The sequence below is a fragment of the Alternaria atra genome (assembly GCF_907166805.1).
Source record: "Alternaria atra isolate CS162 genome assembly, contig: 22, whole genome shotgun sequence".
Lineage (NCBI taxonomy): Eukaryota > Fungi > Ascomycota > Dothideomycetes > Pleosporales > Pleosporaceae > Alternaria > Alternaria atra.
In genome coordinates this window covers 91446-114093 of record NW_025091320.1, presented here as the reverse complement: position 1 = coordinate 114093, position 22648 = coordinate 91446, and the positions used below count along the sequence as shown (strand labels likewise).

The window sequence follows — 22648 nt, the reverse complement described above, 5'->3', positions numbered from 1 at the left end:
GTGTCCCGCGGTGCACTTGGCTTTCGATCTTATATGGGTTAATCGTTCGCTGAGTTCGCGACTGAAGGGACAAGTTAACGCTTTGTGATTTCTGCGCTCTCGTTCCCTTCCTCCCAGTCTCTCGTTAAAGCCTCCACCATGCTGTCGCCACCAAAGCATTTGCCCAAAATCTTCAATTACCATTCATTAATCGCCCTATGTATGATAGCGTTGTTCTATCATTTCTTTTCCCTTCAAGGTCGCTTCATCGCCCGTGCGCCGGGAGCTTCCGCTGTCACGCAGAGTAGTGGCATCCCCAAACTTATTTGGTACAAGCTGGGCCCCAACGGTCTCTCAGAAGACACACGAAACTGGACCGACAGCTGTATCAAGAATAATCCCGAGTACAAAGCAGAATTCTTAACCGACGAGAGCAGCGACAATTACGTCCGCAAAACCTTCGCAGAATCCCGCCCAGACATCGTCGAAAGCTACCTCGCGCTACCCGTTCCCATCTACAAAGCCGACTTTCTTCGCTATCTATTGCTTTGGGACCAAGGCGGAATCTGGTCTGATCTAGACGTCTCGTGCGAAGAAAGTGTATCGATTGACGAATGGGTGCCGGCCATATACCAGGACAAGGCTTCGCTCGTAGTGGGGTGGGAGTTTGATCAAGGCTGGCCGGGCCAATATGTCCGTCAGTTCGCTAGCTGGACTATAATGGCTGCACCACGATCGACGCATATGATGCAGGTCATCGACGATATCCTCCAGACGTTGCGAGAAAAGACAGCCGAGCACAACATTCCGGTCGAGGGCGCCAATTTAGACATCATGGGAGATGTTGTTGACTTCACGGGTCCGCGCCGCTTGACGCGCAGTGTATACACAAGCTTGGGAAACATGCTCAACAGAACTATCGACGCGCGCGATATGATGGAGCTAGTGCGACCGAAGCTGATTGGGGATGTCTTGGTGATGCCAGGTCGTTCGTTCGCAGCGTCTGCCAACAATTACAAACCGGAGGAAGAGGCACTCCTACCGCCGCAACTGGTGACCCATCATTACGCTGGAACCTGGAAGAACAACGAAGGAGGCGAAAAGAGGAAAGATACCCCATGATTATGCTTTGAAGCATCTATCATCTCCCGATTCCCTATGGCTTCGAAGCTCACTCTACAGTCTATGAAGTCTCGAAGTCGGTTATGGCCAAGCACGAATTGAAACCGGGACTTTGCAGCCTTTCCATGTTTTGCCCACTGAACTTACGCTCGTTATGGCAAGGCCTGGAGATGGTATGAAGAGCTGCGGCGGAGTATTGAATTGGTCCTCAACGTCCTACATCTCGGTGATTACACGTTAGGCACGGACTCTGCTCCCTCTTCTCTTATGATGGCTATGGTCTCATCTTGAGGAAAGAGCTCGGACCACTAACACGCCCGCAACTGGTACGCCCTGAGGCTCCAGCCAGCGACGCGAAACAAGTACAAAGGAATTCGTTCTAGGAAGCGCATCGTGGAAATGCGCTGCAGTGCCACTTTCATGCGTTTTGCTGCCGGATCATTTAGTGTGCACAGCTATCGGCTTGTTTTCATATCAAGTGTCTTCTCCCTCTCGCATACTAAAGCTACGTTTGTTCGGTTTTCAAAGCCGATCCGTTCCACTATGGCTCGCCTAGCAGCATGTGCTTTGCTCACTGGACTATTCGCACGTGTATCTAGTCTTAGCTTGATGTTCATCAATCCACCACCCTTCGATTGGCCTGACGACTTCAGCGGCAGCCCAAAATACAAAGAGGGTGATACTGTGAACGTTTCATGGATGCCAAACGAGGATGGAGGACGTCTCTCGTGGACTTTGAGCCAACGAGGTGAAATGGACCCGACGATCGGAAGTGCGGAATTTCTCATGCGTATGAAGGGTCTCTGTCCTATGGCTACCCGTAGAGAAGCTGACTTCCGAAACCAGAAAACGCTGCAAGTGCTACAAGCTACTCTTGGGTCGTCGGAACGGGAAAAAAATCTTACAAAGTCGAATCTGTTCTTTCTCAGCATTTTCCGAGGTGACTTATCGGGCGCAAGCAGCCAATCCTTTTTTATCGAGGAGGATCCCGATGAGGAGGATTTCGGTGAAGGGAACGACTTGTCATCGTCTTTACTGGTTTCTTCTACATCAACATCAGATGGCGCATCGAATGCAGCTTCGATATCAGCACCGGCATCCACGCGGACCTCAACATGGACCTCAATACTAACAGGCTCGAACTTACCAAGCGTCGAAACAAATGAATCAAATATTCCCAAACAGAAGATGCTACACGAAAGCTTTCCATTAAGTCACAATATCGGTTTCGGCGTAGGAATACCTGCCTCTCTTTTCCTCGGGCTCGTGGCGGGATGGCTGCTTTTCCGCCGTCGTGGTCGTCGTCATCAGAGGAAGGATGCTGTAGCACACGAACCACCCGCTAACGAGACTGGAAAACATAAGTTCGACAAAGACGGCTTTCACTCTGGCACAGGCATTCACGAAGCCCCGCCGAATCAACTATTGGAGATGGGACATTCACACGAGCAGAATCTCGGGAAATGGGGAGGTGAAATAGACAATGATCGTGCGGCTTCACCTCAGCCTGAGTCAGTACCGTACGAGATGGATGCCAGCTCTTCTGTGGAACTTCATATACGAGCTGTCGATCCAGGTGAACTATCTACTAAGACCGATACTTGACACAATAGTGTAGTAACATGGAAGAACAACGCCGTATGAGAGCATATATCACATTCATGGTTCAGCACTTCAATTCTTCCCATCGAGAGCACAGATCCTGAACTCCACTCGTGATCACGCGGTGGCCTGCCAAGGTTTGCCATCTTCCGAGCTCTTGTAACTTCATGGTTCGCTCGATAGTCTTCGAGGTATCGAAGTGGACCATGGCAAACAACAGCTTCGAAAGGCTAAATTCCCTTCCCGCTCAACTCACTCTCGTCGAGAAAAGGCCGTAAAGACGTACAGTGACCCATATTAGAGCAGTGAGTTGTCCCTGAGGTTTCACTTCCTAGATAATCATGCGCCGTGCACAGACTCTATATTAGCTTCCCTCTTCATGGCAACAATCTTTGGTCTAGTTGGTTTTGAGAGAGGAGCCCGGACCGTGCACGCAATCCTTCATCCTCGTGCGTATATGGTATGTACGGTTTCGACCACCTCAATCCACTTGAACGCAGTCAACCCACCACAACCACTGGTCATGGCGTCTTCGATCAACAAAAACGCTCAACTTCCATCTTGTCATGGCTATGAAGTGTACTCTCCAGTCCTCAAGTCCACAAAGCAACCCACGACTGACAGCAACATCGAAAGCCCAGTCTTCCACCTGTTCCCTAGCCTCCCCGTGGAACTACGCGTCAAGATCTGGACTGTGGCCCTTCTCAACGAGATGACCTTTTACGAAACGCGAGATCCTAATAACGAGCACTGGGAACGCTACGCGGACATTGACATCCACATCGAGTGCGACGACATCCTTGTCATGACAAGACGACGCTACCCAACTCTCTTCTTCGTGAACCGCGAATCCCGGGCCGAAGCCGCTAAGATCGATGGTGGCAAATGGTATCCCTTGGGCATGAAGAACACGAATGTCTACGCCAGCGTTGAAAAAGACGTGATTTGGATTCATGACTGCTGCGCAGACTTCCTTGATTATGAGGCGGTTAGCGGGCTTACGCAGTTTGAACTAGACACAGGTGAACTCTACATCGGTTTAGAGTGTACTGATGATGAGTAGATACATATAGACATTCCTTCAGGGCTCGAGCTTGCCGAATTTCGCTCTGATGTACACACTGCTAAGTTTCCTCGGTTTGACGGCCTTCCGCTTATAGAAATGAGCATCGAGACTTTGTTTCGCGGGAAGATGAGCGGCCGTTGTTGGCTATGGTACAATTCGGTTATCGGCTTGTTAGTAGTAGTAATGAAATGTTCCAGGCTCAGAACATGGATCACACTAACTGGCCTCTCGTAATGCTAACATTGATATGATAATATTATTATCTCAAACTCTACCGAAACTTTTATGAATCATCTGACATATACATGTGGAGCTCTTCCACCAATGTCAAAACGCCCTAAACACCATACCTTCCCATCCCAAAAACACAAACCCACATCTATGCACCAATAGCCTGGGGGTTCCAGAACACACTCTGGGGGTCAACCTTCTGCTTCAACGCCGCCAACCTGCTGTACACAGCATCGCCATAGTACAACTTATGCGCCGTCGCGGCATCATATGACGGGTCAACGTAGTTCAAATACGCACCGAAGCTCGTCTGCGGCTGCGCATTGATAATAGCACTGTTGATGCCATTGATAAAGTTCACCGATGCGCCTCCGTATCCGTAGTTCTGCAGCACCCACAGACTATCACGGTCGACATAGGCCGCGAAATCAGTGCCTTTGCTGTTGATAGCCGAGCCAGGTCCACCGTAAAGGTTGATGATGATGTAGTATTCTGTCGAACCAGCCGTCTTGAGGTAATCGTACAGGGAGTTGAGGGCGTTTGATGTCAAGCCGCTGGCCTCAGGGACTGTGACGGACTTGGCGAAGAAGTCTTCGTGCTCGTCGTAGCCGGTAAGCGGCTCTTTGATGCTAGTCTTGCCGGACACTTTGACCATGTAGTCGTACCAGGCCATGGACTCGACGGTAGCTTCTGCAGTGGGCAGAGTGCGGAGTAGCTCGGGCTTGACTTTGGTGTTGAACTCGGAGACGGTGCCGAAGAAGGCGCCACTCAGGCTGTAGGAGCCGTAGTTGTCCAGGTAGATGCCGAAGGACACGCGGTTGTCGACTACGGAAGCATTCTTCGCGACATCCTGAATGTGCAGGAAGGTGTTTGTCCAAACGCTCTTGGAGTCGTGGATGCCGGTAAAGGCAAACTGGAAGTATGTGATGCTAGCGGGTGCGGCGCGTGTCTGGAGGTAGAACTTTGTGACGACACCGAAAGACTCTGCTGCGCCCTTGATAGCCCAGAAGATCTCGGGGGATTGTGTTGATGAGGCCTTGATGAGGGTTCCGTTGGCGAGGACGATGTCAGCTCCGATGACTTGGTCCATGGCTAGTCCCCAGTTGCGCGAAGTGTGACCGTAACCTCCATGTGTGTAGTGACCTCCAATACCAACACCAGGGCAGGTACCCTGAGCTACGGCAGCATTGCCTTGGGTGAAGATGCCATCGCCGAGGTTGCCCAGACGGACACCTCCTCCGACTGTTGCAACGCCAGAGGTCTTGTCGAGTTGGATGGTCTGGAAGGACTGGAGGTTGATCTGCATAGCGCCATCCTTGCCACCGGAGCTGAAGCTTGCGTATGAGTGACCGCCTGACTTAGCCTGAACCTTGAGGCCAGCCTGAGCAGCGCATACTACTGCATCTTGAACGTGCTGGTTGGTAGTTGGGAGGACAATGACAGCCGGCTTGAAGGGAACGCGCAAGTTGTAAGGCTCTGAAAGCTCAGAGTACTCGGCATCCGAAGTCATCTTGTAAGGAACATTCTTTCCGTTCAAACATTGGAGAGCAGATCCAGATGCTGTTGATGATGGAGTAGTTGAAGAAGTCTTGGTTGCGCTGCTTTTGATTGTGCTAGATCCTGATCCGGCGTTGCTGCCACAGTTTCCGAAGCCTGCCTGGCATCCGCTTCCACACTATCAAGGTTAGTATGTATTGAGTCAAAATATATGCTTTGAATACTCACGTAAGCCGATGTGGAACCACACCACCCACTCACGCTGCAACAATTGCCTTCGGCGCTACCCAGACATGTGTAGCCGTTTGTGCCACCACATGTCGCGTCCGGTGACACCTTCTTCGTTGGTGTTGAGGCGGGCGGCGGGGCAACCGTGGTCGACGAGGGTCGGACCGTTACTGAAGTTGCTTTTGACGTAGTTGTGCTGCCAGTACATGTGCCGAATGCTGAGTTACAGCTGGCTCCGCAGTGGTCCTTGGAACTTCCGCACCATCCGTACTGCGAGCAGCAGTCTCCGTATGAAGAACCCTTGCAAGTGAAGCCCTTTGTTCCTCCGCAGCTTCCGTCGGTTGACACAGCTCTTTTGTTCAATGGTGCAGCTGGTGATGCGGAGGCCAAGCCGATAGACAGCAGACCTGCTGTCAGGGAAACGAGGAACTTCATGGTGACTTTGAAGATGGCAATTCGAGTGCCGTATCAAGCTGACCAGGAAGATACTTGTATAAAGACAACCACCGGATGACAGACCAACTAGTATATCAACCAAGGAACGAAAGAAAAGCAAAGACTTGCCAAGATGGGTAGAGTGAGGCCATACACAGGGCAAATTGTCTTCTTAAGACCACGACCAATACGAGACATTTGCCCCCTCACTGCACTACATGCTCCCGTACCTGCATCAGGCGCACGTCCTCTACACAATACTTCCTCGATCCACTCAACACGAACGAAAACTCATCTGCCCTAAGATCCACCGGGATTCCAGACAGGATACCCTGTGCCGATCTCATTGTTGGCGTGCCACTTGGGTCCTAACACGAGCTTACTCATGCAGAGACCGGTGACCCTCCCGCTCGTGACGAAAAGCAAGTCTCGCCTCCGCAACGTGCCGTCAATGCTCGTGCGAGACCATTGTGCACGAAAGCGTTACATTGTGAAGGCTGATGGAACGCCAAGTGGAGAAGTTGCAGTAGAACGAGAGACGGCGTTTTAGTGGCGTCGGAACGGAAGCCTGAAATGCTTTGTGGTCGGACTGGGAAATGACGTCTGTGTGCCTGTCACTTTCGTGTTTCCATCGCTAGCTTCTAGGGCACTGACTGGCCACCTAGGATGAGCTGCGAGCATATTTCCTGCATCATTGCGTTGCTGGGTTAGGCCTTCCAGGCATGAATCTGCTGTCATTTGATGTGGAGTAGCGTAGGCCAGGACGGGTTACCGATGGGGCCCTAACGGCTGGAAGCGACGCTGGCCCTGCACGCTATTTTTGGCAACACCAGAATCCGAGATTCCGAGTAAGGGAAATGCGAGGAACCCAACCGACCTAGCATTTCGCCGACAACACCGCACTATATTGGTTGTCATCTAACGCCTTTGTCTATAGGCATATGTGGGGTTTGACACAGACATCTCATGTTATTGAGCTTGACTTTGTTATTGGAGAGTAGAGCTTCGAAGATAAATCCGCTCTATCTGAGCAGCTGAGAGCAGAAGATGCATGTAGACTTACTAACATGAAGTATTACGTCGTTTATCAGAAACGCAATGGTTTGGTATGCTCCAGCGTTCGTTCGGATCTGGATTCCCATGGAAAATATTGGCAAAAGAAAACATTCGCGACATCCATGGTACCCGAGTACAAAAACAAGTGCTCCCCCAATTCAATGTACAGTTCCATTGCCACGTTGAAGGTCATCGCATTGCCCTGAAGTCTTCTACCAGCCCGAACCAGTTGATCTAGGTCCAGCCCTTCGCCTTACACCACGGTCAGAGACCTACCAGATGTCAAAACATCCCAGTATGTCAGCCTCGGCACCAGTCCCTGCCTAGAGCCGCTCTCTCCCCACGCTTTCTCCAGCAACGGTTTGACCGGCCAGCTTTGGTATGTCCTAGTGCCTTGATTTCTACTGGTTGCTTTCACTCGCATGTGTCGCATTCGCACGTTGCTCTAGGTTGATCGGCAATAGGGTTCGGAATGGAACGATAAGATGGGAGGGGGAACACAATGTCATTCTAAATTTGCTGGTGGAGTGCGAAGGAAATTCAAGTAGACTGTTGATGTGTTGCCTGAGGCTATCGTCCCTAATGTTTGTGCCTGGGCAGACTAGAATAATGTGCGTTCACAGCCAACTCAGCTGCGGGGTTGCCCAGGATGTCAGGTGCCTAACCTACCTTCACAAACTTGGAGGTTACACAAACATCGTCCCCAACCTAGAGGATAGACTCGTTGCTAAAGGCGACGACATCAGCAACGCTACAATCTGCTATAGCAAAACGAGCATGTTTTTGGCTCCACCAGAATGCGATATACGATATATGATATACGATTGAGCGGACATCTTGCCTTCAAAGGAATTATCATAAGCTGCATGGCTGGGCACTTTGATGATCCCTTTTCAGTTGCCCCATCGGGCAGCTTGTAACTCTAGTTGAATTGGGTAGTAAAGCCAAGGCTTATGAGAACATATCACGGAGGACGAAATAGATTACCTATACCTGGGTACCTCATTATGTAGATAACTGGTGAAACAGCTGTTAGCCTACCAAAAGCCTTTTCATCCAACCTAACAAAGACCATTAGTAACAATATATCCTCTGATTAGTCAAGAGAGAATCTAGTACGTTAACGGCTGCTTAACTAGTTATTCTTGTAACGAGTCGTCCAGGTATGAAGTTACTCAAGGACTAGATTAGAAACATCAAATCCTTGGGGGACTTCATGTGATAGACGACGAGTTGTATTCAAGAAGAGTTAGGCATGAGAGAACTTTTGTCTATAAAGCTGTGCCTTCTCGCCATTCGAACCTCATCCTCACAATCTTCAGCTTTATTTTCAAACATCAAACAACCTGACTTCACTGTCAAAGTTTCATCCGCTATCAAAATGGTGAACTTCAACATTCTTGCTCTTGCTCTTGTATTCACAGGCCAATCCCTAGCCGTCACAACTCGCGATCACGTTGCTATCCGCAGCACGGCCGCCGCTTGGGTTGAAGCCAACATTGAGAGCCTTCCCAAGGACTATAAGTCCTTCTCGGGCTACAGCCTTACCTACCGCAAGGCTATCTTCCACCGCCTTGACGAACCTTCCCGCGCCGAACTCTGGCGCTCCCACTTCGGATCGTACCGCGCATCGCACCCCAACCTTACTCCGGAGCAGAACAAGGTGCTCGACGACGTTACGGCATTCGTTGGGTCCAACAACCTTACGGATGATGCAGCGAAGCAGGAGCTTGCCAGGGCTGCAGAGGCAGCGTTCGGTGCTGAAGCTGTTGAAGTTGTGGCCACGCTCGGCCCGGTAAGTGTCCCTGTACGAACTGCATGTGAGATATACACTGACTTGGTACACCTACATTTAGCCTATTGATGCCGGAGACAGCCAGGGAAATCCATTGATGAAGAGGAAGCCCTTGTGCATCTGTAGCACTAGCAGCGACTACTGTGACGGCGACGATCAATGCAGGAAGGGTCCCACCTCATGCACCCAGGTCGAGGATGAATGCGGATTCGCATGGAGTTATCTCTGCAATGGTCTCTGCTATGCCAACTAGAGAGACCAAAATGTGGTTAGCAAGCAGATGACAGTATGAGGTGCTGTGCTAGTCAAGTCGTTGTTATGTGCGAGGTTGGCATAGTCAGTTGGTCCTTTTGCCATCCACACTATCTTATCATGTGGGGAAAGGGGGATGTATATATGTTTAGGCACTCACGCGCACGGCTCCAAATCTATCGAGTGATCCGTATCATCTACGATTCGCAATGCAGGGTGTTGAATGTATTAGGGATACGGTGAGATAACTGAGGTAGCCTTAAGAGAGCCTTTTTGAGTGAACTTAGGCTGAGGTAGCGAAGACTTGACTCGAGGGCGCCGGCGGTGGGCGCAGTGCTTGGTTTTGCGATTGGTGTTGTTGGGCGGGTTTGGAAGGCGTTTGTGAACTTTCTTATCTTCGTGAGACGAGAGAAGCGGCGAGAGACAGTTGCTGAACGACTTCAAGCCTGCATTTGAGAGGTGGGAGAATCGGAATTCGAAAATGCTCAGTCGAGGCTCGACTCAGTCGTAAGCTGTGCGTTGTAACCTAGTAGTAGATGTGATAATGGCAAAAGTTGTACACAACAATAACAAAGACGAACTCAAAGTGAGGATATAGTTCCATCAGGGTAGAGACTCTTGCACCGCCCTGAACCGAGTTCTTCAGCTAGAGAATGAGTGAATGACTCTCATCATCAATCTTGCTTTCGCCTGGAAATCTCCGTATCTTTCGCATCTCAACCACCCACGTGACAGGCGTCGATAACATCCGCCGTGCACGTTTCATGTCGCATTGGCGAAAACTGAGAACCAGAGGAAAGGCACATCCGTACGTCGCTACCTCTGTGATGACTCCCTCGGCCGCAAGAGTCACCGTCCCGAAACTCTACAGCTTCCACGCACAGCCATATCGCGATATCTCGACAACGACCCGGCCCGGCGTATTGCCGTGAAGAGCCGCATTGGACCTGTCCTTATCCGTGCCAATGTTTGCAGTCATCGTGGCTCGAAGCACAGCGCTGTGCTCTTCGTGATTTGTACAACTTGTCATGAATCACGGGTATCATCAACCACCCACCGTCTTACTCTCACCACCAACCTCCACCTTCTTTTCCTCCCTATGCAATCCTTCGTTCTCATCAGCACCACCCTCACCTTCTAAAAACCCCTCTCCACCTTCCTCATCCTCCCCGCCACCCTTGCCCTCCTCCGCCAGCTTCCTATACTTCCTCCTGCTCTTCTTCCCTACAGATGCCTTCTTCTTTGCCTTCTCCCGCGCCTTGACCTTCGTCCTCGCTCCCTCCCCTAATTCCATCTCCTCGATCCTATCCTGCAGTATCCTCCGCGCCATCTTGCGATTAATCTCCCGGCTACGTGTATCCTGGTACTTGACTACAATGCCAGTAGGTATATGTTTAAGTTGGACAGCGGAGGAGGTTTTGTTGATTTTTTGGCCGCCGGGACCGGAGCCCTTGAGGAAGTTCTCTATGAGGTCCGAGTCGAGGAGAGGGGTGCGTGGGGGCAGGGGTTTGGAGTTTGGGTTGGAGAGGAGGGATGTGGTGGTGGAGAGGTGGGCGGCGTGGATGCGTGGAAGAGGCGTCAGCCGAAGGATGGAGGAGAGGACGCGCATTATGGGTGGGTTAGGGCTGTAGGCGATATGGCTGCGGCGGCATTGCAATCACATTGGTATAGCGGAATTGAAACTTCTCGCATTGTCCATGGTTATCGATTCGCGCGTCATTAAATTACTCGGGAGTGATTTCTTTCCTGCTCCGAATCCGCCGCGGGTCCCTGAACCCTCAAATCTCCCCCATCATTCCACCGCTCCGTCGACATTTCCGCCGCGCGCGCCCCGAGTTCTCTAATCCGCCAATTCCACACCTGCGACACCTTCTTTGCGCGCGCAAAACACATCAACAGGCATCCGCAAGTCTATGCTCGACACGACAGCCCTATCGGTCATCCTACTCCTAGCCAGCGCATCTACGCTCCTCTTCGCCGCCGCAATGCTATACCCATCCGCTCTCCTCCGCTGGTTCCAGCGCAAGCGCTATCAATACGAAGTCACTTTCTCACTATACATGTTGACGTCGACCGAGAAGTTCATCTTCAGTATGTGAACCCACAAATGCGTCAAGTCACATACCCATCGCATTCCAACTCGTTGTCTTCGGATTGGGCGAATTCACCGCCCCTATCCGAACCCACACCCCGCCCCCCAGCCCTCTCTCTCTCTCCAAACATATACATCCCATAGGCAATTCGGCTAACAAAATCCGCCAGACTCTGTACTCTTTCTCCTCCTCTCCCTCCTCATAATCGCCGCTTCGCTCTACCTCCCCGAACACTTGACCATCATTGCGAATCGCATGTTTTATTACTTGTCTGGTAATCGCGACGCACTTGCGAGCACGACACCGAAAGATGTGGGGATTCCGAATGCTCCGTTAGGCGCGGGTGCCATGGGCAACGGTAGGGGGATGATGGAGTTATAGAGGTGGAATCGGATACGCTGAGTTGTTCTTTTGAGGGGGCAGGGGAGAGACAAAGAGGATGAAATATAGAATTGAGCATGTTCGCTGGGAATACAGCGATAGGGTCTAGTATGGGACGTCACAACGACGTTGTAACTGGATACCTTGAAGGATATTGGCCATCTGCTGGAGGGTGTCAAGACTTCATTCTGTTTCGCAGACGTCGGAAATTTCCGGCTTCCTTGACTCTTGCTTTCCACCCTGCCTGGGACAAGTGGGCATTTCCAGGCGTTCAACAACAACCGAACACATTTGCATGGGGATTATAGGCGCAGGCAAGGCGTTGATTGTTACATTTGCCTACTTGGGCAAATTCATTTCCCCCTTTGGACAACAGCACGAACCTTAGACGTACGACAACTACAGTAATGTTAATACCATGTTGCAAAACTCTCGACTTCTACGCGCTGCACGCTGTTCAAGACATCTTTACTGGCTTATTCGCGAGCACATGCATAATAATATTGCAGATGGGATTTGCCGTGTGGAAGTTGTCTCACGTGAGTGTGCCTGTATGCGCTGTGATGTGCATCATGCATCATGCACGTAAACCAGCATATATCACACATCAAATGCATAGTACAAGGGCGTTTAACGATTATACAGCGACGTCGGACGACTCAGGGTGCTGTGGTGCGAAGCTGTTATGATCTTTGGAGTTGACTAAGAGTAAAACTGCACATGCAGAGTTGTAGTAAAGTACAAGTTGCACCAGCAAGACACTCCGTGATACGATGGAGTAATTTTTGAACAAAATGAGGCCTTTTGAAGAGACTGTACACCACCCTAGTCGTGGTGCAGATATATGGTCTGTAGTCGAGAAGTAACAACGGTTGGAAAGAAATAATGTCGAAATTACAATAATGCGATTTATACCGGTGTGTTATCCTGCACCATAGTGACAGTACCCCAAAGCTGAAAATGAGCTTCAGCAAGGTACAGTGACTTTTCAGTCCAAATCGTGCTTCCAGAGCCCATCGCAGGCATGTGTTTGTTTGCCGCTGTCAAGATGATCATCATGAGATGATATGTTGCTTGAGTGGCGAGGGCCTTCAGTTGCCAAACAGAACGCCTACCGCATTCAAGAGCGCTGCGGTAGTATAATTGCTGATTGTGACAACCGCCGGGAAATTGCATACCGCACTGACGTAGGTTTGCCCAGCGGCACCATCGTCGACAAGAAGCAACATAACTGGAATACCGGCTACAATATCGCTTTGTGATATCTTCTTCACCATGTCTCGTGCAAATCTCAGTTGCCCTTCAAAGGCCTGAGCGTCATGGTTGATGACATTCGTAGTGGCGCAGATGACAACAACTACCGCCCCAGTTGCTGGCAGGAAGTCGGCATGCATCTCTGTCATGCCGTGATCCAGACGATATGGGACATGCCGTACTTGTCGTGGTAAGGCTCGGCCGAGTGGCTCGAAAGGGTCCATGTCTGTTGCCAGTGTCGTTGATGGCGGATGGGGCACGAATGGGGTGAAAAGTGTGATTATCTCTGCTTCATTCAGACGCCGCAGTCGTTCGAGAGTCTCCGATGGGCAGTGTACGATCTTGACCGCGTTGGTAGATGATGTATTGTGAGGTAGATGGGCAATAGTCGGCTTATCAGAGGCTGGTGAGGTCATGTGGGAGCGGTTCATTCTGTTTTTCGAAGAGGCTCGACTCTTGCGTTCATCCATAACTGTACAGCTGCCTGCGCTTCGGTCAGGACAAGAGGAGAATACCGAGAGCCGTAAGAGAACTGGGCTAGAGAGAAGATAGAGAGCTATGTGAGCATTCTATGCAGCAGTCCGGCCTCAAATTCTCACCTGCTTAGCCCCGAGCCCTCTTGGCAGATCAGATATGTTGATGAGCGAGAGAAAGCACCGTAATAAGGGCTATACCGGTTGACGTAGCAGTCCGAAGCGAGCAGCCAACACGCGTAAGATGCTATGCTCGATAGCAAGGTGGATCGTCCCGGCTATGGAATTCAGGATTACAACAAATCTGCTATCCAAAGTTGGCCGTAGTCATCCAAGGAGCCGTCGGATGGGGTAGCAATGTTGACTGGTTATGGATCGCCCAGTGAACCGTGACCTTGTTGACAGTGCTCGAAGATCCTAACCCCCTGTTTAGCTAGGATTAAGCTCCTGGAGATTTATTCCAATACTATTGACAGTGGTGATCGAGGTGGGACAAGATGAGAGATGGAGAATGTAGTACAAGACCTCGGCCATGCAGGTTCCGCGTGCAGATAAAGCAGTGCATTCACTACCGTGAAAGACGGATGTCTTGCCGATTGGATGACGTTGTCCAGGTCGTATCCATGAATGGCACAACAGCAGCGTTGCCGTGGCGTGTTCGTGCATATCAGTAAGGAGCACAACGGGCGTATGTTTGCATGGCGACAGTTGCATCGGGTAGTAGCAGAATCGGATTTCAAGAATAGAAGACGCCACATCTGGACGTAGATCCAAGATCCAACAACAGCCATCTTGTCAGCCTGGATATACGCGTACTGGTCTGATGAGAACGAAGGGCAATCCTACAGATCATTCGGTCGGCCTGATAGAGGTTGAGGATCCAACGGGAGACCATCAGTCAAGGCAAACTAAGAGCCAACAGCCAGGTTTACAACATAGGTAGATACCCATCGCACGTAAGCCATCACCCAAGGGGCGTACAACGCGCGGGGTGAGTACAATTCGAGTCAACATTGCAGAAGGCGTGCCTGCATTGATCGCTGACCTGCAAGGCGACCTTCAACTCAGGGCCAGTAGCGACCGCGCAAGCCGCGGTCATAACACCTCGATGCTTCTTGTGTAACACAAAGGGTTGATTACAATTTGGTGACGGGCGACAGCTGCGAGGCATGCTCCAGTGATGGTTCGGACCTGCGGGTGACATCTGCACGATTGATTGAATCAAGCACAAGTAGCGTGAACGAGCCGCGGACGGCCAGACCGGCAGCCGCGCTGCTGTGCGCCCACATCGAAGTATTGACCATGAACATTGAAGTGGTGAGACATTGGACGAAGCTTCGAGGCAACGCTGAGAGAAGTTATTCGAGTGAAAGACGCGTGAGGTGCGCGATACTTGTTAGTGGGGCTTGCTCGCTTGTTTGTAGGCCATCGAAACAAGGAAGGCGCGATCAGGGTGTCAACAACCACCACGGCGACGCGACGGCGTAATCACCCACGGCTGACCACTGTCTTACTATATGCATGCCGCACAGACAGCGTGATGCCATCTGTCGCCGGTAATTCCATCTCGACTTCACTCCAGGCTCGCTACTGATGGACTCGGCAGAAGAGCGGCCTACGCTGCAGGAGACGCTAAACCTGTTGCATCAAGGTAAGTGTCGATATGCGGCTGCGAACTCCAGTCAGAAACAGTGCTTACGCTGGCCTGCAGCATCTAGAACGACAGCAAAGCAACGCACGGTCAAAGTCTCCAGTATAGTCGATGCCATCTGCCGTTACGCCTCGGAAGATGGCCTTGACCAGGATGCTCTTCGAGACATTGTACAGCTTGCGTCACTGAAAACTTCACTGGACCAAACCACCATCACCACTTTGATCAAGAATCTGTATCCTTCTCAAAAGGTTCCGGGCGATGTTGTGATCATCATTGTTGGTGCTCTGGGGCAGGGCAAGGGCAAGCCTTCGCCCGGCACACAAGATAGCCTTGTGAAATGGCTTATTACCGTTCATGAGATTATGGAAAGCCCAAACGTCCTCTCCCGCCTGTACGGTGTGTTGTTTAGTATGCTTGACATGATCAGTATCAGGTGCGTCGCTCCAGTCCAATATCGAAACTACCCATGCTAAGTTCAGCAGAACGTCTTTGTGTCATCTGCTATCCCTCATTACTCGTAGACAGCACGTCAAGCCATTCCGAATACAGCAACTGTACGTACAGGATTGCACACAGGAACGAAGTCCTGATATCGGTAACTAATGCCACTACAGACTCGAATTATCTCGCGGTCTCGGTAATGAACCCGCGCTTCAAGGTCTTCTCCGCGTCTACAAGGATTACTATCCCGACATAATCCTGGGAAGCACCTCCACGAGCCGGAAGTCATTCGCTCCGGTGAGTACTCGTCTTTCGTGTCACCATGGATGCAACCCCAGATCCCCACACTGCTTCCCCGCAACTCATTGTCACACTGTTGGATGCAGGCTAACTCTATAGCGACCTGATGCCGAATGGCAAGGTAAGATCATTGCGATCCAACAGGCTAGTTTGGCGGAGGACGACTCGAACGCGGATGGGCAGAACGGGTTCAAGGTGCTACGAAGGAGACTTAAAGGTAGTAAAGGGCCGGCAATCCCGGACGTGCACACCTACCATGCGAACGAGGTGCGTAAATGCGTTTTCTCATCATCTTGAGCTGTATTGACGTTGCATGACAGAACTCCGCAACCATCGAGGGTATTGATAACGTAGACGACTTCGTTGAGAAGCTCGACAGAATAGAACCACCAGGTCAGATGGTAGCGCTTCTCACGGACCCACTATTGCAAAAGTACGTCGACCTCAAGCCATCACCAATCGCAGTCACCCGGTTGGGGACTTGGCTCGCGACATGTCTGGAAGAGCAATTTGAGGAATACCGGCGAGGTACTGGGGACGATCAAACTCTATCCGAGGTCCTCGATGGGCTTTTGAGGTACGCGCAATACACAAAGGTGGGTGCATCATACAGTTCTTTGTGCAGTTGGCTAACTCAACGAAGTCACTACATCCTACTGTAACAGCGTTTCTTCGCGAGTACCTGCCAATATGGGACGGACGGCAAGATCTTACTACGATCCTAGGGCTCGTCTCCTACATCCACGTTGAAGTGTTTGATGATGCTTATACGACCTACCTCTCACTAATTGAACGCGCTCTAGCAACTCAGGGCATCACTGCTTATACAGAGCTCGTTGATTTCTACATAGCTTTTCTGCAGCACCAAATTGCTCTGACATCCTCAGCACCTGCTGAGCAACGAGTGACTGGACAGGAAGTGTTGGAAGACATGATGGAGCATGTATCCACGTTATTCACTTCAGCTCTTCTATCGATCCCGACAGGCTCGAACATGGATCTCACATCATCAATACTCTCCTTCTACGAACTCCTCAGTACCTCCTCGAAGCCACACGTCATTCCAATCCATCTCCCGCCGATGCATCTCATCTATCTGCTAGCCCAAGACACGTCCCCAGCAACTCTTTCCCGAATCTGCGGCATCATCGGCTCCTACAAATCGGCTTTCGACGCGCACCCCAAGCCAGTCAAGACGTATTATCCAGCAGAAGTCACAGACGCATTCAACTACTGTCTGCGCGACATGTATAATCTCGTATGGGTATCTCGTGGCCTTGTCGCCCAAAAGGACAAATCAAGGGGTTTGTACTGCGACCAGATATTGCGGTCTACACTTAATGATTATCTACGTACTGTGAATCGTGGATACAACATCGCGGACGCATTTACCTTGTCGTACAATGCGTGGCTGGTGTCGCTGTCTGCTGCGGTGTGGCATGCGGTCGAGAAGCGTGAGGTCGAGAAAGCGGGTGAGGGAAAGATTACTAGGTATCACACCGGACCTGTCAGTGGAAAGAGTCTGGATGTGCTTAACAGTAGAGGCGGCGTGAGCGTGGATTGGGATGGGGCGGATGGGTATAAAGTTATGGTGCTGCAGTGGTTGACTGAGAGGGGATTGGGTGGGATTAGAGAGTTGATGTTTGCGACGGTTACCAACCTTAGACGTAAAGTCTGAAGCATTCGTTGGAATTTATGGAAAAACCTGTGCTATGTGTTATTGTGTTTTGTGTTTGTAATGCTTCGCGATTCAAAAGTCACGACACCATGACGCAGGGGAACTTGGAATCCATTCCCGAATAAGCCCCAGAATCAATGCCAGAATCGATCCCAGTCTTAAGAACTTCAAATATCAGAAACTGCAGTCAGTGATTTCTGGACGTACAAAAGAACAAGAGAATACATGGAAGCACATGAAGACCTTGTTCACGAGTTGCTCAATATCAATATCAGAGCGGCTGTGGAAGCTGCACTGGATCATACATTCAGTCTCCTGCGACTAAACCCGACGGATCCTATAGGCATGCGCTGTATCGCACCATTTCTCCTCATCCGCTTGAACTGTGATCAAGACTGCTACGACTTCTGCAAATGGTGGATCACTGTAGGAAATGACTCCAGTTATGAGTGGAAAGATGTAAATCTCAACAACATATGATGAAATGTGAAGATGCGTCTAAGTCGGCTGAAGTTTTTGAGCGGATCAGGAATTACGGAAGGGGTATGGGAAATAATAACATCATGGCTAGTGCCTCCGATTTATCGCATCTTGCCGCCATCACGCTGCTTACAATAAATTTGTTGGTATGGGTGATGAGAGTGATATGCGGAAGACGCTACAGGAGTGTTACAATGTTTGGGCGGAGACAACGGAGCGATTGATATTATCGTGGACCTGTCAAAGTGGTATGATAACCAATGGTATTCCATGAAGAGAATCCCATAACCGTCTTATGGAAGGCAACATCGATGTATGTATCTAGTACTTCTGTGATGCAGTAAGCAATGACCGAGTAACACACCGTTTCCTGGGATCCAATCTAAGCAGCGATGGCTGGGACATGGTCGACAAATCTATTGCACGGATGCGTCTAGAAACCAAGATCCTCAACAACAAAACGTGCACAAAAGACAATTATCAACCACACAGGGCAGACCAAGACTATCTCGTCCTCGTTGCGGAGCGCCGCAAGACTCACCGAGATCCAGAGTCGCTGGAGGCAGGGCCAGACTTTGGCCTCGGACACTAATGTCGGGACGATGCAGTGGCAGTGACATGCGTGGGTCTTCCTAGCGGGAATGACTCGCGTCAATGGACGTTGTTGTGTTCGTCGACGCCTTCACAACAGCTCTACAAGCCTTTGAGAGAAGCTTGAAGCTAGGTACTACAGCTGTAAAGGATTAGATTCGATGCAACGATGTATGATGAAGATATCCGTCACCTTTTCCATCTGGAGAGTGCAGGGGTGGAAAGTAAAGTGCCCATGGTTGCGCAGCTATGACGCTTCGCGACGCTCGCGGCACGCGAAACACGTGCGCCCAAAGTTCCTGGGCATTGGCTGCACGCAGCTCCCCACCAGCCAAACCCAGCTCCATTGCTTCATTCCTGATCCTCCATGCAGAGCTTTCCGGCGCCGGCAATTGTTATATCCTAGCTATTGCTACTGCACGTCGCGATTGTTGCGCTTTCCTCGAACTCCCGAATACCACCCGTTCGCTAAGCCATGAAGTTCGGTACGACTCTGCGCAAGAGCGTGTATGCGCCATGGAAGGATAAATACATCGACTACGACAAGCTCAAGAAGCTGTTGAAGGACAACGAGGAGGACGATTCCTGGACTGCCGACGATGAGAGCGCGTTTGTTGACGAGCTTGCCAATGTGCAATTGGAGAAGGTGCACAACTTCATCACCGACATCTCGCAGAAACTGCGCGATCGAACCACGGCATGCGAGAAGAAGCTTGAGCCATTGGCCATAGGGATCCAGGCGGAGGGCAAGGACGATGGCAAGGACGATAGCAAGGACGACAAGGACGGCAAGGAGAACAAGATGGGCAAGGGTGAGGGCTTGTTGGGCGACGCGTCGGGGGATTCGGCCAAGAAACCGGAGCCCAGCCAGCAGGAGAGCGAGAAGATCCTAAAGGAAGTTTTGCGCGAGCTGGACAGCATCACAAAGGAGACCAAGGAGCTCGAGAGCTTTAGCAGGATCAACTTCACGGCTGTCATCAAGGCGACCAAGAAGCACGACAAGCTTCGCGGCAGCTCCTACCGCCTGCGTCCTTTCATCGATGCGCGCATTGCTCGTCACCCGCTCCACACCGAAGATGCCTCGCCGCTGCTGTACAGGCTGTCGGCGCTGTACTCTTTCGTCCGACAGAGGCTCGAAGGCAAGCCCAAGGAGGCCCTCTCTTTCGCTGAAAGCAGCGCGGACGGCGAGGGCTTCACCTCTCACAAGTGTAGGCACATGTTGTATTATTCACAAGCACACGCTAACACACGACAGTCTGGGTCCACATGGACAACCTCTTCGAAGTCAAGACCGTCATCCTCCGCCGCCTTCCCGTCCTCGTGTACAACCCACAATCGGCCAAGACCGCCGAAGGCACTCAGCGCGACCCTACCATCACATCCATCTACTTCGATAACCCCAACTTCTCCCTCTACTCGGACAAGGTCAATGGCAAGCCCGATGCCTCTTCACTACGCCTTAGGTGGTACGGACAACTTGGCGAGAAGCCCGAGATCATGTTCGAGAAGAAGGTCATCAAGGAGGGCAACGCCGCCGAAGAGGTCCGCTTCCCAATCAAGGCCAAATACGTGCAGTCTTTCCTCGACGACAAGTACCACATGGAGAAGAGCATCGACAAGATGACCTACCGCCCCAACAAGAATCAGGAGGAGATTGACAAGTTCAAGAAGGCTGTTGTAGATATCCAAAGCTTTGTAAAGGAACAGAAGCTGCAGCCAATGCTGCGCGCCAACTACACCCGCACTGCATTCCAGATCCCCGGCGACAACCGCGTCCGCATCTCGCTCGACACAAACCTCGCCCTCATCCGCGAAGACGCACTCGACGACGACAGACCGTGCCGCGACCCCGAGGACTGGCACAGGCGCGACATTGACAACGGGCAGATGGAGTTTCCCTTCAAGGCTCTCAAGAAGGGCGAGCTCCACAAATTCCCCTACGCCCTCCTCGAGATCAAAGTCAAGGGTATGAAGAAGTACGAGTGGATCGAAGACCTGATGCACTCTCACCTGGTCAAAGAATCCCCCCGCTTCTCCAAGTTTGTCCATGGCGTAGCCAAGCTCTTCGAAGACAACGTCAACACGTTCCCCTTCTGGCTCAGCGAGGTCGACAACGATATTCGCAAGGAACCAGAAAAGGCCTTCGACGACGAACAAGAGAAGAAGCGTAAAGCAGCCGAAGACGAATTCGCAGTCGGTTCTCTGTTTGGTGCGCGCGCAAGTCCGAGTTATCGCGCTTCCATCGCTTCCCCAGTTGGCTCACCAGCCGCAACACGCTCAGTACCCAAGAGCGCCAGCGCAGCAGCTCACTCCATGCCCGTTGTTAAACCCCCGTTTCCCACCATCGGTTCGCACCTTTCTCAGCGCTCTCAACGCGACACCAACCAAGATACTGGCAACAGGACCAACGCCCGCATAGACGAAGAAGCAGACTCGGACGATGAAGACACCTTAGTCCTCGCCGGCAATGGCAACGGCAAGCAACCCAAAGCAAGCGGCCTAGCCTCCCTCTTCCCTTCCTTCTCCACGTCAAAATATGCCCGCAAACAACAATCCCAACGTAAAATCCAACTGCCCCCTGGCATCCGCGACCCAGGTGTCTGGATCAAAGACCAAGGGCCCGTGCGTGTCGAAGCCAAAGTCTGGCTCGCAAATCAGCGTACTTTTATCAAGTGGCAGCACGTCTCCGTTCTCCTTGCTAGTTTGTCGCTGGGACTGTATAATGCGGCGGGTGAGGGCAATGATATTGCGAGGGCTCTGGCCGTTGTGTATACCTGCATTGCGGCTTTTACGCTTGCTTGGGGTTATGCCATGTATATCTACAGGGCGAGGTTGATCAGGGAGAGGAGCGGGAAAGACTTTGATGCAATTACGGGCCCGCTCGTGGTGTGTGTGGGCTTGGCAGTTGCCTTGTGTTTGAATTTTGCGTTCAAGGTATGTTGTTCAAAGTTGTCGAGATTCTGTGCGAGAACGTGCAGGTGAGAGATTCGATGCTAACTTTTTTGTGCTTGTAGTACAATGCTTTGGTCAAGGAGAGACAACATCATCTGCATCATCATCACGATGTTACGGTGAATGCTAGTTTGGGAGGTGAACAGATGGAACTTAGGGTTTGAGCTCAGAATGAGAAGTTTCCCTTTTCGTTCGAGATCATCTCGAAGATGTGAGGACTTGGGCATGGACGCAGGTTTTCTGCTTGGTCTAACGCTCACATGGTCTGATTTGGTACAATGTTGCTGGACGAGAATGCTACGTACCTTGATTGGACGACGGGCTATAAGTTTAGACGTTCCATATCCTACGGATTTAGGTATCGCACGTGTGAAGACAACAGTAGAGTTAGTCGTACATGAGGCGTACATGTCAGCGATATTGTAAGAAAAGCTGTAGGCACGGTAATTCAAAGAGAGGGGGAGGGCTGTTGTACGGGATGAATCTACAGTTCCATCGGTGTAACGTTGTAAAAGGCAATCACGGGAGCCCTAATATTAATGATGTTTTTGTTGCACCGGTCAATTATCATTTCGCTCGTCGTCTCATAGATATTGATTGGCTTATTCAGGCTATAGGTGGGTTTTAGGCATCGGATGATTTGCATCTTGCTTTCCCTGTGAGCGATCTCGGCATGTGCCGTGCTTGGTGATTGATCGATTGATTAATTGAACGATTATTCCTGCTAATCTGATCGGTTGCGATGGGCAAATGCTAGTGACTGCAAGCATTGTGAGAGTATCACGTTGGGTGATCTGGTTGCAGTCGTCGTCGTTGCCATCTGATCATGATTGGAGGGCGTATCTATCTCCCTAGACTATGCATCTGATGGCACGCTCTTGACCCAAGACTTTAGCTAAGATGACCTAAACACACAGGTCCGGTTAGTTTTGGTCCTTTCATAACGGCGTCAGATATAGCGGCAACAATCAACAAGTGGCATGAAGGGACGTCTTCGCAATAGACACCCCCCTTAGTGTACCCTCCGCGGCCCACTCTCAATGTCACGAAAAATACGTGCAACGGATGTGCGACAGATGCATCGTAAG

The 22648-nt window shown here is 51.0% G+C and overlaps 10 protein-coding genes across 10 annotated transcripts; 7 read left to right on the top strand and 3 right to left on the bottom strand.

Moving 5' to 3' along the window:
- Positions 1-138: 138 nt before the first annotated feature.
- ALTATR162_LOCUS2799 (uncharacterized protein) lies at positions 139-1101 on the top strand (the record flags this gene model as incomplete). The annotated part of the gene is made up of 1 exon (XM_043310405.1): positions 139-1101. One exon carries the CDS (start codon positions 139-141, stop codon positions 1099-1101), a length of 963 nt encoding a protein of 320 aa, XP_043166340.1.
- A 543-nt stretch (positions 1102-1644) lies between these two features.
- Positions 1645-2045, top strand: ALTATR162_LOCUS2798 (uncharacterized protein; the record flags this gene model as incomplete). Its single annotated transcript, XM_043310404.1, has 2 exons — positions 1645-1891; positions 1948-2045. 2 exons carry the CDS (start codon positions 1645-1647, stop codon positions 2043-2045), a joined length of 345 nt encoding a protein of 114 aa, XP_043166339.1.
- A 1181-nt stretch (positions 2046-3226) lies between these two features.
- On the top strand, positions 3227-3766 carry ALTATR162_LOCUS2797 (uncharacterized protein; the record flags this gene model as incomplete). The annotated part of the gene is made up of 1 exon (XM_043310403.1): positions 3227-3766. One exon carries the CDS (start codon positions 3227-3229, stop codon positions 3764-3766), a length of 540 nt encoding a protein of 179 aa, XP_043166338.1.
- Positions 3767-4148: 382 nt separating this feature from the next.
- On the bottom strand, positions 4149-6160 carry ALTATR162_LOCUS2796 (uncharacterized protein; the record flags this gene model as incomplete). The annotated part of the gene is made up of 2 exons (XM_043310402.1): positions 4149-5675; positions 5726-6160. The coding sequence occupies 2 exons, from the start codon at positions 6158-6160 to the stop codon at positions 4149-4151; spliced, it is 1962 nt and encodes a 653-aa protein (XP_043166337.1).
- Positions 6161-8597: 2437 nt separating this feature from the next.
- ALTATR162_LOCUS2795 (uncharacterized protein) lies at positions 8598-9264 on the top strand (the record flags this gene model as incomplete). The annotated part of the gene is made up of 2 exons (XM_043310401.1): positions 8598-9011; positions 9073-9264. 2 exons carry the CDS (start codon positions 8598-8600, stop codon positions 9262-9264), a joined length of 606 nt encoding a protein of 201 aa, XP_043166336.1.
- A 1044-nt stretch (positions 9265-10308) lies between these two features.
- On the bottom strand, positions 10309-10872 carry ALTATR162_LOCUS2794 (uncharacterized protein; the record flags this gene model as incomplete). Its single annotated transcript, XM_043310400.1, has 1 exon — positions 10309-10872. The coding sequence occupies one exon, from the start codon at positions 10870-10872 to the stop codon at positions 10309-10311; it is 564 nt and encodes a 187-aa protein (XP_043166335.1).
- Positions 10873-11248: 376 nt separating this feature from the next.
- Positions 11249-11737, top strand: ALTATR162_LOCUS2793 (uncharacterized protein; the record flags this gene model as incomplete). Its single annotated transcript, XM_043310399.1, has 2 exons — positions 11249-11354; positions 11526-11737. 2 exons carry the CDS (start codon positions 11249-11251, stop codon positions 11735-11737), a joined length of 318 nt encoding a protein of 105 aa, XP_043166334.1.
- A 1091-nt stretch (positions 11738-12828) lies between these two features.
- Positions 12829-13407, bottom strand: ALTATR162_LOCUS2792 (uncharacterized protein; the record flags this gene model as incomplete). Its single annotated transcript, XM_043310398.1, has 1 exon — positions 12829-13407. The coding sequence occupies one exon, from the start codon at positions 13405-13407 to the stop codon at positions 12829-12831; it is 579 nt and encodes a 192-aa protein (XP_043166333.1).
- A 1650-nt stretch (positions 13408-15057) lies between these two features.
- Positions 15058-17537, top strand: ALTATR162_LOCUS2791 (uncharacterized protein; the record flags this gene model as incomplete). Its single annotated transcript, XM_043310397.1, has 7 exons — positions 15058-15115; positions 15176-15551; positions 15601-15672; positions 15733-15856; positions 15959-16126; positions 16180-16455; positions 16503-17537. The coding sequence occupies 7 exons, from the start codon at positions 15058-15060 to the stop codon at positions 17535-17537; spliced, it is 2109 nt and encodes a 702-aa protein (XP_043166332.1).
- A 1546-nt stretch (positions 17538-19083) lies between these two features.
- Positions 19084-21724, top strand: ALTATR162_LOCUS2790 (uncharacterized protein; the record flags this gene model as incomplete). The annotated part of the gene is made up of 3 exons (XM_043310396.1): positions 19084-19816; positions 19864-21542; positions 21623-21724. The coding sequence occupies 3 exons, from the start codon at positions 19084-19086 to the stop codon at positions 21722-21724; spliced, it is 2514 nt and encodes an 837-aa protein (XP_043166331.1).
- Positions 21725-22648: the final 924 nt, after the last annotated feature.